Genomic DNA, 12,688 nt, shown 5'->3' on the forward strand with positions numbered 1-12,688 from the left:
AAAAGCTTTGTCTATTTCACATGGAGTAGGCGCTAGTGGGGATGCAGCCACAAAGAGTGAGGATACACGTGTTCCACCCAGAGGGAGGGGGAGTACTATGCGTAGGAACCCTGATGTTGTACCTAGGCCTATCACTCCTAGGCCGGCCACACCCAAGCCTGCCACGCCTAGGCCTGCTACTCCTAAGCCAACCACTGCACCAAAGGATGAGGCTTTATCCACAGTGGTTCCATCAGAGCTTCCAAAATCTCAGCAGCCTGTTGCCTGCTTGTCAAAACCCTTGCTTTCTCCAGAGGCACAAGGTTTCTGGGTCTCTCAGGGAAGGGCCGACCCTAAGAAGGCACGCACAGTGTCTAGGGTGCAACGCATCATTAATGCCAGTGTTCGTGACCGTTGGGGTTATCCAATGCCCTATGCACCTGAGTGGGTTTATGACGAAGTAGAGAAGAATTTGGAAGAATGGCTTTATGGAGAACTTTTAAAGAAAACAGATGTGGGACCCAAGGGATTGTTTCAAAGCGATCCACAGAAGCGGCAGCGTGACATGGTCTTCCTCTGTGACACCCTCAGCGAATGGTGGTATGGGCGTACCATCTTAAAGCACCATGTTAAAAGTTGTGGGAAGTTTCAAGAGGACCGCTTCTTCAGCTTGTCAACCACTCTGCCTAATGGAGGGAAGGTAGAAAAGCCTCACCCTTCCTACTATTTGTCATACGAACACACCCTGGAGAAGTATGGGATGATTTCTTGAGCTGTCCACAGTGGATCCGGCTGGACCCTGTGTGTTGTAATATTTTCAGTATGCCTCTAAGAGTGAGAATTCCTCTTAGAGATGATTTGTTTACACTTGAGGACGTCGTTTGATTGCCCCAAGTTTTGGGCCTTCTTCATTTCCTGATGTTCTTCAAGATTGATGCCCCAAGTTTTGGGCCTTCTTCATTGTTTTGTTCACTCATTGTTCCATTTCTGGACTTCTGAACATTGTCTGGAACTTGTAAATAGTTGGGTTCATGAGACAAAGACTGCTGAGCCCCCACCAAAAACTCTTCTACCTCTAACTACTCGCTGAGTAGCACCTTTATTCTTTCCCTTACTACTCCCCAAGTGGCTCTCAGTGACTTTGTACACTTGGGTAGGGGGGGTGTGATATGAATAAAGCTTTTGGTTATGGTGGGGTCATGTAACTCAACTGCACTGAAAATGAGTGTTCATGTGTGAAAAGAAATCTATGCTAATTTTTCTTTTCAGCCAAGCCTGTGCCTGGACCTCCTGATACACTATGGATGGTTCAAGTGTCGTAAGTTAAGTGCCTGAGTGTTGCTTTAAGGACCTCATGAATGTAATAAAGTTATGCAACTGATGTTATTTGCACTGAAACTTATCCAATACAGTATTGCACTTTTGCTCTTTACTGTTCTTTTCTCCACAGTACCCATTGTTACCAGGTATTCCTCAGGAGAGGATACCAGAAGAGTGATGTTCAATGGTATTGTTGGTTTGCACTTATATATTCACTTTGTTACTATTGTGTCTATATCATTTCACCATTGTCGGGACGAAATGGATTTTTCCCCCGGGTGTATGTAGGGACCTATAGGATATCCTATCCCTATAGAGTTAATCCCCTACCTTTTGTATGTAGTTCTCTTTTCCCTTGTTATTGGGCCAAGCCCTTGTAACTGGTAAAGTGTAACACCCACACCTATTGGATAAAGAGTGTAATGACACTCCCCTGCCACACTGCTATATAGTGTGTGCAGGGAGTGTCCTCTTCCTCTTTGGCTCCTGGTGCTGCTGCTAGGTGAATCTCCATTGAGCCTGGGATCACCATAGGCCCCAGTAAGCTTTTACCCTAAAGGGACCTGACACCTTTAGTGCTAAGTCGGGGACCAGGTAACCCCGTGAACGAGGACCAGCTAAAATAGTAAGATACTGTTATAGTTCTCTCTAGGAGAGAAAGACAGAGAGGTGTAGCAGAAAGAGCAGCTGTCGCTCCAACGAGGATTGTAGTAGGGAGTAGCTTCCCACAAGGCCTGTTTGCCTTTAGAGCAGGGAACTCAGTTGATAGGCATCTAGGTGAGCAAAGGACTACCTGTACCCTACCTGATAGATCCCGATCCCCTCACTGTGCAACGTCGGTTGAACTGGGAATTGATGTACACCTACAGTATCTGCAATATCTTTTGGGAGTCGCACCTGTTTGACTGTGAACCTTGTACTGTCCAAAGTGATTCCATCTGCTGTGTCCTCAGTACTTTGTAAGTAAAACCTGTGGTCATTTGCCTCTGGCATAATAAATCTGCTCCTGTTGTACCCTTTTAAAGAACCTCCTGGCGTCCATTTTTCTATTTGTACTTATATGCCTGTGAGTTGTAGTTCAACTACAGTTTAAAGGGGAAGCTTCCATTTGGCGAAGGCTCTGCCCTGGGTGAAGATTCGCAATGTAACCCATGCTCACTACCTAGCTGGTCACCCTTAACTTCTAATTGGCAGATTAGGCCAGAAAAGCGTTACATCTGATTGTTCTATACTGTTAAGAGCAGTATAAAAGGGTCACTGCAGTGCAGAACAAGGATAAGGAAACCTCTGAAAGCATGAAGCCTCATTTCCCAATCCAAAGAAGTTGCTTTCCATACCTCCTACCCTCTGCTCTCGGTCCAACTTCCTTCAACTAATTTAAGCAAGGCTCATTCATCCTGATAGTTATATAGTTGGACAAAGCCCTTATAGCTTTCTCCCCAGACCCACAGTATAATCCTTAGGTTTGGTAAATATGCAGTAGTGCCAGACCAAGGTTTGCAGATAAGCTATAGTTGGTCTACATGATCTATGATAAAGAACAGGGTGGAGGAGTGTTCTGGTTGGAAATTGTATGATACAGCTGGTTCTGGGGGTCCTTATGCTTAAAATAAAATAAATACAAGTTGCATAGCCTTTTTTAGTAGAATATAACATAGGGGTCCCCAAACTTTCTGTGTTTTTTGAATATCTACATGGGGAGGCACATTTACTAAGGGTTGAATATTTTTAAAGAGACAGTACTTCGACTATCGAATGGTTCAATAGTCAAATGATTTTTAGTTTGAATCGTTCGATTCAAAGTCGTAGTCGAAGGTCAAAGTAGCCTATTCGATGGTCGAAATACCCAAAAAAAACCTTCGAAATTCGAAGTTTTTTTTACTTCGAATCCTTCACTTGAGCATAGTAAATGTGCCCCTTATTGTTCTGCAGTGCTCATGCTTGAGATTTATAATGATTGCCTGGTATAAAAAATGACTATAGGAACCAACAGAGGAGAAATGTTCTTGGGAAAAAGATTAGTGCTTATTATTAAAAGTACTTGCATCTGGTGTATGACTGCACTATGGTGCTCTGTTGCAGCCAATACTCTCTACAATTGCAAGCAGAAGCACTGGATGTGAAAGTGCCTCTTAAGTTTTGCAAAGTCTATTCAAGATTAGATTTTATTATAGAAAAAAGGCTTGGTGCTAAAATATTAGCAAAATACAATTCAGCCAGCACTCACAGGAACTCAAATCTCCCATTTAGTAGTTAGGTGCACGTCATTCAGTGTCCACTTCAACCGACTCACAATCACTGTAGCAGACAGCACCAACAGGAATATCTGTTTAAAAAGCCTTTATTTATCAAGCTTGATAAAGGGCCATTGTTTGGCTTGAAACGTTGTAACTGTACTGATCATTAAGCCTAAGAAAAGCATAATAAAGGCTTTTTAAACAGATATTCCTGTTGGTGCTGTCTGCTACAGTGTTTGGTGCTAAAATATTACACAACGTAGGTGATCTCTTTGAAGCACGCTTAACCTTAGTTGTAGTTAGGTATTATTAAGATCATATAAGACAGGTAGATGTTTCCTTATAATATGACAAATTTTATTATACCGGTATAGTATCCTTTATCCAGAAAGCTCTGAACTATGGGAAGTCCACCTCCCATAGACTCCATTTTAAAAAGGTTTTAAAAGGTTAAACTTGAAGGACATGTGTGTTTTTTCAACCTGACTTACTATGTTACTATGTAATCAAATAATTACATTTTTTTAGAATGATGTCCTTTTTATTTTTCTTGTATAATATGACAGTGCCTTGTACTTGATTAACTGAGTTATAATTAATCCTATTTTTGGTGTAAAAAGAATCTTATTTTTTATCTTATTATTTTTATCTTATTTAATGTTTAAAAGTATGGTGATCCAGATTATGGAAAGATCCATTATCTGGAAAACCTAGGTCGTGAGCATTCTGGACACATTCTGAATTCTAAACTGTATTCAATAACAAAGCTTATATTCTCCATTTGCAAATTTCAGTAGTGCTCTGTGAGGCATGAACATGGCACCATAGATACTTTAGGAGGGTCTAGAGTGGCTACTCCTGACATCCTTTATCTGGAATTACAGAAGCCTCAAGCATTCTTGGTTATAGATCCTATACCTTTAATATGCACAGTTTTCCTCAATTTAGGTGACTGTATGTTATATTAAAAAAAAATCAATGGGTATACCAAAGAAAATTTACCCGCACATGTCTTTCCATCTTCCAAAAATTGGTACCCATCGTTACATTCGCATCTAAATGTTCCAGGCTGGTTGTTACATATTGCATTATCCCCACAAATGTCTTGTTGCTCTTGACATTCATCAGTGTCTAAAGAGTAAAAAAAGAATGCAAATCTTAACATTTATCTATTTGCATTACATAGTGGGTTCTGTGCCAGTAAAATATTGAAATAGATATGAAAATATGTGAGAGGATAAGTAGCCCAAACCTTATACCCAAAACTAAAATTGTTAACCACCTGGAATCAAAATCAAAACATTAGATTGCTCACAAATTAAATATTGTCTGGCTTTTTCCAATAGGCATCTCAAAAAATGTGCAAAAACATCTCAACATTACACTAGTGCCATGTACCAACTAGTTCTTTCTGAATCTGGATATAGGAGATAAAAAAACTATAGTACTGTAATAGACAATATGAGAGCCAGACTTAATTAGATTGTAACTTTTTTTCAGCTGGTCAAAACAAAAGAAAAAAAATGGTTCCTATTTGCTATCTTTACATGGAAGGTCAGTCTGCCAAATTTTCTTTCCTAATAACAATAATATTTAGAACACATCATCCCTTGAGCAATATGTAATAAATGACATTAAAGGGGTTCTTCACATTCTAAACACTTTTTTAGTTGAGTTGTTTTGAGAAATCTTTTTTTCAATTGCTTTTCATATTTTATTTTTGAAATTTTTCCAAATTTGTAAGTACGAACCAGAGTCTCTGGTGTTTCAGTCTGACAGCTCAGTGATCCAGGTGCAGATTTTGAACTGTTACAATTTTGCCTCAGCAGAGACAAAGATAAAAATTTTTATGTATCAATTAGAACTTTTGCAAAATTGATGACCCCCATCCCAGAGCTGCTTTAGAAAGTTATAAGAAGGTGAGACATTAACCTTAAACTTCAATAAAAACGGTCACAAATAGAAAAATTAAGGTAATAAAAAAAAAGTCTTTATTACTGGCAAACTTTCTGAAACAAACTGAATTGGAAAAGAGCATTGGAAGGTGAACAACCCCTTTCACAGAGAACAAAGTTTACATTGCACATTGTTTCTGCAATTTATTACATACTGCTTTAAAGGTTAATACTTAATTGTTCTATATACTGAATGACCATTCTAAATAGTTATTTAATACAAGTTGTTATGAACGGAGTCCAAAACCCAGAACAAACCCCAAGGACCCAGTCACGGCTCACTCTTCCGCCTTTAGCAACGATCTTTGGCTTCAGGAGGAGCCATCCACTACTCGGGTGCCACCAGGTCTTAAAATGAGAGGACCAGGGAGAGAGCTCTACGCAGGAAAGGGAACCGAACATGGTACTGGAGTGGAGAACTAGAAGCTTGGTCAACAAACACAAAGTAGTGCTATACACACGCTCTCACCGCTCTCACAGCGTCAGGTCTGTGACCCTGTCTGCCCAGGTCTGGTTCACATACAAGAAAATACTTCAGCAGCACTCCGATTATGGTGAAAAAATTGGTACTTTATTCGTGCCTCAAGCTAAGCGACGTTTCGAGCTTTTCCAGCCCTGATAAAGCTTGATAAAGGGCTGGAAAAGCTCGAAACTTAGCTTGAGGCACGAATAAAGTACCAATTTTTTCACCATAATCGGAGTGCTGCTGAAGTATTTTCTTGTATAGAAGCTTGGTCAAGGTACAGGTCGGGTCATTACCAATCGGTCAGTGCAGTATAGAATCAATTTCGCACCAAAGATGACGCCACATTCAGAGCTTTCCGGATATAAGCAGAAATAGCCGAACATGCAAACCATAAATTTATGCGTATTACCAAACGGTGTCCTGTCGCACTAGACCACTAGGCTGAGTTATTACACAAGTATTGAATCTGATATTATTCAGAAAGCTCAGAATTACAAGAAAGCCATCTCCCATAGAATCCATTTTAATAAACTGAAGTTTTTTAAAAATTCTTTACTTTTTCTCTGTAGTAATAATACAGTACTCTTTGTACTTGATCCCAACTAAGATATAATTAATTCTTGTTGGAAGCAAAACAATCTTATTGGGTTTATTTAATATTTAAAAGATTTTTATTTGACAAGATTTGGAGACTAACTTATAGAAAGCTCCAAGCATTCTGGATAACAGGTCCCACATCTATAATCTTTCAATATATGTTATTCAACAATATGTCTGAGTGCATGTCCAACTTTATCCCAAAATTCTCAAGTTGCAAATAATAGACCCCTTACCTAAATTGTGGCCAGTATTATTACTGAAATGTTTCCAAACAATGGCCAGAGCTAACAGTACTAGACATCATATAGGAGGAGCTCACTTTAAAAAAGAGACAATTGTCATTCTTACCATAACATGTTCTCCCATCTCCACGGAAACCTGAAGTACATTCACATATGTATTGGTTCCCTTGTTCTGGGCGGCACACAGCATTTGTGTCACAGACATGTGTACCTATATAGCATGGGTTTCGATTTGTATCTACAGGACTGTCTGTTACAGAAACACAATTTTTTAAAAGTAGTTCAGAATTTAGTTTATCATTCAGCTATAAATTTCATTTTCGCTTAAATAATCCAACAAAAATAAATAACAGAGTAAACACAATGGCAAAACAATATTACACAATAATAGTAATAATACTTTGTTTGCTAAGATTATATGATTTATTTATAAACACAGCACACACAAACACACAATAACAGTAACATGGCTCTGGTATGCAGCCAAATAAGCATACCAGAGCAGTGCCCACTGGTTACTGCAAGCATCTGCGAGACTATTAGACTATTATCCCTACTTTTTAGTGAGAATAAGTGACAAGTGATCATTGGCATTTTGGCCATTCTGATCTCCCTTACAGCTCTATAGTGGCCAAAATTCCCCATGTGGTATAAGTCTCAAAGCATAGGTTCCAAAACTGGAAGGATGGCCCCACTTGAAGGTCAAAGATGGACCAAGCCTAAATGTAAGCTTTGGTGTGGATGCATATTTGATGTCCACTATCAGTAGAACCTAACATGGCCTTTTAAATGCTGATTGGTTTGGAATAAATGCTTGCCAGAATGTGAGCTCTCTGCTCCATCAGTCACACACATAGCTAAAATCAGTGATGACAGATTCTGCTAGGAAAGGGGGAATGGTAAAGGGTTTATCAATGACAACTAAGCACCATTTTTACTGATACGGTTTTTTTTTTTTTGTCAACTTTCTTTTTATTAAGATCAAATTTTACTTTTCCTGAAGGACTGTGCACATAGCATAATGCACAACACATGAATGCATGGTACAATATATTGCTTGACAGGGGAAAAGATACAGAAAAACAAATTAAAGAGAAAAAAAAAAAAAAGGAAAAAACATGAAAAGAAAATGAGCCATAAATAAAACGATCCACTGGTTATATGAAAGTTATCACTAAGCATGTCACATTTAGTATCTTTAAAGCAAGTTGTTGCCATAAGCCTCAAACATCAGTTAAGCACATATTCAAAGAAAATGAAATGAACTCTGCCCATTGCCCCATTCCAACTCAGAGGGATACGAACGATTCCCTATGAAGAATCCAAGTGTTCCAGATCTCTGTGTATTTCTCCATTTGGTTATCAATTTGGTATTTCAAACGTTCATTGGCATGTATGAACTCTATCTTGTCCAGAACTTTAGGTAAGGAAAGGCAGGGTGATTTCCACTGTGCCTGTACTGTTAGGACAGGTATATGTCTTTTCATTTGATTACAGGTATGAGTAGTCCTTCAGCTCCATCTACTGGACACTTGTAGATATTTCCTGGTGTTAGTTATTTGTTTAATAAAGTTAGTTATTGACCTCTGATGTCATAACTCCAGGTCACAGGAAGTAGGTGTTTCCAGCCTGTGCAGTTCATCTCATGTGCTTTCAGCTTTCTCCATGCTAAACAGGCCCTATGCAGCATTGTTGGTGAGTGTATACAGTTCTATTTGCTTAATATACTCAGCTTTTGCATCTTAGATAGAGGTTTGTTTCTGTTTGGTAGCAGATTTATTACATCTGTGTAATGTATATGCATGTGTACTGTATGTATATTGTTTCACCAGTCCAGCCACTTATACCTCTTTATTTGTATGTATTTCAGTTTTACCCTTTCATCTTTAAATACCCATTAAACAAGTTAACAACTTGCACAGTGTGGTGCTTTGAAGAAGGGTTATGTGCCTGTCAATCTTACTTCAGACAGTGAGCAGGACAGAACAGTAGACAACATCACGCATAGCTGATGCAATACAGCACAGTGCCGCAATATGAATCCTAGCTGCCATACAGGAATGTTGAGTCAGATGCTGTGCTGAATGGTTCATGCCTTCCAGTTTATGTCCAAGGAGCATAACTTCTGGGCATGGGTCAATGGGAGTATAAAAGAGCGTAGTCAATATCCGAGATATCTGCCGCCATAGGGCTTGTGTCACAGGACAGCTCCACCAGGTATGCCACACCGACCCTCTAGTGGGACAATTCCTGAAGCATTGAGGTGAAACAGTGGGGTATATACGATGAAGTCACTCTGGAACATAGTACGCTCTATGGAAGAGTTTAAGTGAGGTTTCCACTATGGTGACATTATAGCTCCCCTTGAAAATTCTTAAGTAGCTTTTGAGCCATATTTCCAGAGAAAACGTTTTCCCCAAGTCTGTTTCCCAGTGCTGCATGTGTCGAAGTTTGTCCGATGCGTCAGCATGATTCAACTGGTTGTAAATGGTTGATAGGACTCGTTTACTCATTGGAGAAGTCATGCAAGTGACCTCCAAAAAGGTTCTAGAGACCATATGCTTGTGCCAGAGGTGTGTAGACAGTTGCATTGCCCGGTAGGTCTCAGTTGGCGGCACCTGATACTTCTGAATAAGCGTCTCCATAAGCAGCGGTTTAGATCCATCAGTGAGCTGGTAAGCGGTGAGTACCCCCCTGTCTTTCCACCAAGTAAAGGCCAACTCGGATCGGATCAGGGGAAAAAGCGTGTTTCCATGCAATGATACCATTGCCGAAGGGTTTGAAGCCAGACGGTATTTGAATTTAAGAATGTTCCATAACTGCAGCATAGTATAAGTCAATGGGGAAACAGTTCTACACACTTTAACATCCGAGTTTGGATTCCAGAGTAAGCTCTGTAATGAATAAGGTTGTATCATATTAGACTCCATGAGCACCCACAAAGGAGCCTGAGGTCCTCCATGTATGGGGGGGATCTGGGCACAATGTGCTGCCCTATAATAATGAAGCAAGTTTGGGACCCCCAATCTGCCCCTAGTTTTGTGGAGGTACATAATATGTCTATTGATCCTAGGTCTCTTGTTCCCCCAGATGAAGGCCATGATTTTCTGTTGGAAACTGATCAGATCCCTTCTCACAATGGCAATGGGCAGAGTTCTAAAGTAATATAACAACCTAGGCAATGTCATCATTTTAATACAATTTATTCTCCCTATCCAAGAAATCTGTTTTGGCCTCCACTCCTGTAACTCGTGCAACAACTTCCTATACAGTTGAGGGTAATTATTTTTATACATTGTTTCCAGGTTGGCAGTGAGGTGTATGCCTAGATATGACAGGTATTTTTCTCTCAGTTGAAACCCAAAATTAAGTTCAATAAGTTTGCTGGTACTCTTGGGAACGCCGCAAGGCATAAATTCGCTCTTATCCTGATTCAATCGTAGCCCTGAGCCTTAGAAAATTCCTGAATAATGTGGAGAAGGTTGGGCAGCGTAGTTAAAGGTTGTGTGACAGTCAACAATAAGTCGTCTGCAAAAAGGGATACTTTATGTTCAGTGTTAGCTATAGTGTAGCCTTTAACATTCTGGTTACCCCTAATAGCCTCTGCCAGCGGTTCCATTGCAAGAGCAAAAAGGTCAGGGGACAATGGGCACCCCTGCCTCGTGCCCCTTTGTATCTCGATAGTTTGAAAGGAGGAAGTAGGTCATTTCAGAGTAGCAGACGGGGTGGAATAATACGTAGAAAGAATGGTAGTAAAAGGTTCGCCAATCCCAAGTGAGCTAAGTATTGTTCTAAGATATTGCCAGTCAAGGGAATCAAACGCCTTCTCTATATCCAAGGCTAATACACCCATGTGTGTTTTGGTAGAATTAGCATGTTGTATTATATTAAGGACCTTTCTCACATTGTCCCCTGCCTGTCTGAATGGGATGAATCCAACCTGGTCTCTATGTATCACTTCTGGCAAAATAGAGGACAACCTTCGTGCTAGGATGCTAGTCAAAATTTTTAAATCAATGTTCAATAGAGAAATGGGACGGTAATGTTTCGGTTGGATATTGAGAAAGGAAGGTCTGTATAGCTCGAGAATCCGGTTTATGTATTGGTGTATAAAGTTTCCTATAGAAGTCTAAAAATGTGTCCCTTATTTTTTCCGGGTTAGAGGTAATGGTGCCCAGTGAAGTTCTAATAGGGGGTATCAGGTTAATCTGAGATTTGGCACGCAGAAGGTTAGCTAAGTAAGTGTCTTGTTTGTTACAATTCTTATAGTATCTTAACCTAGTCCATCTGATAGCTTTATCTACTTACTCCATTTGTAAAGTATTCAGTTCTTGTTTAAGTGCTTTAATACGTTTGGTCAGGTGTGATGACGGTGAGTTTTGATTAAGCCTTTCTAAGGTGGTCAGTGAGGATTCTAGTTGGTTATACCTATCCCTTTGTTGTTTTTTCTTCCTAGCTGCATGTTGTACAGTATGAGATATCCTCATATAGTAGCCTTGTGGGCCGCCCATACAATATCTGGCGTGACATCGGCCGTGGTATTTTACTTGAAGTAATTAGTTAGGGTAGTTTTTAACTCTTGTGTGACTTGGGGTCACTAAGCAGGCTTTCATTAAGGCGCCATCTAGATGATCTAGGGTGAATACCCTGTATCAACACCTTAGCAACCATGAGATCATGATCAGACCACGGGCAAACTTTTATAAAGGCATCCTTGAGGTTAGGGATCATTGTTGTATTGAGTAAGATGGCATCGATTCTAGAATATTGCTTATGGGGGGCTGAATGAAAGGTATATCCACGTGTTCTAGGATGGAGTTCTCTCCAGGTGTCAACAAATTGGGACGTGTTAAGAACCCGTTGAGTTACTTTAGCGGCCTTAGGTTCCCTGAGGTAGGTAGCACGGCGATTTATCCAAGGCTGTATTAAAGGGAAAGTTAAAGTCTCTGCACCACAAATTAATATCAAGGGGATGTGTACTTAGTTTAGTAGCGAATTTGTTAAAAAACTCCCGGGGGGCAGCATTTGGGGAATAGGTGGATGTAATCCGAATAGATTTCTCAAGTATGGTACCAACAATGGATAAGTACCTCCCCTCTTTATCAACCTGTACATCCGTCACAACAATCGGAAAGTTGTTATGGACCAGAATGGCAACACCTCTATGCTTTTTATTGGGAGCAGATGCCAGAAAGTATCGGGAATATTGGTGATGAAAATATTTAGTAAGACTGTCTAGTAAAGTGAGTCTCCTGAAAAAGAACCCCAAAAGTGGGGAAAATGTCCCGGTCATTCAGCGACTGTCTATGTGGGGTCGCCACTAGACTGGGGAATGTGGGCAGCATTTATTCCCAAGCCCATTTAGAAGGATGCAACGTATCCAGCACAAGTAAATAGAAACATGGGGTATAAGGCATACTTATCCGGGCAAGTCTCTGTTATCCGGAATCGTTTGAGAGTGGAGTCTTTGTGGTTTGGGGATGCCAGAGTTGCGGCCTAGGCGAGAAGGTGAGTGGGGACCAGCCACCACTTGCCACTCCTTGTGAGGTCTCGGACTGCTTCCCGCCGATGGCGTTGGCAAAGGAGCAAGAAGGCCTTCCTTCTGTAGGACATGTAAGGCCGCCTCTGTGGTCTTGAATGAATACATACGGTGCAATGGAGTGCAAAGGGGAAGCCCCATCTGTACTTAATCCGTGCCTTCTGAAGCTGTAAGGTAACATCTTTCATCAGCCTCCTCTTCTGCAAGGTAGTAGGTGCCAGGTCTGCATAAATATCAGCCGATATTTTGTTGTCTGGATCTCTGGTGAATTGGTGCACTGCTTGTAGTATTTGGTCTCTGACCGCCTCATGTTGCAGTGTCAGGACTATGTCCCTAGGCGTATCCTTTGT

General features: G+C 40.5%; 1 protein-coding gene across 1 annotated transcript in view; it reads right to left on the reverse strand.

Annotated features, from left to right (window-relative positions):
• The window catches only part of nid1.S (nidogen 1 S homeolog), a 103,990-nt gene that overhangs the window by 40,734 nt on the left and 50,568 nt on the right, over positions 1-12,688 (reverse strand). The window contains exons 9-10 of the mRNA XM_018265352.2: positions 6,906-7,049; positions 4,539-4,667 (exon numbers count right to left, since the gene is read on the reverse strand). Coding sequence (XP_018120841.1) covers positions 4,539-4,667; positions 6,906-7,049 — 273 coding nt within the window. The remainder of the gene's footprint in view (positions 1-4,538; positions 4,668-6,905; positions 7,050-12,688) is intronic.

This window comes from Xenopus laevis, chromosome 5S (assembly GCF_017654675.1).
Source record: "Xenopus laevis strain J_2021 chromosome 5S, Xenopus_laevis_v10.1, whole genome shotgun sequence".
NCBI lineage: Eukaryota > Metazoa > Chordata > Amphibia > Anura > Pipidae > Xenopus > Xenopus laevis.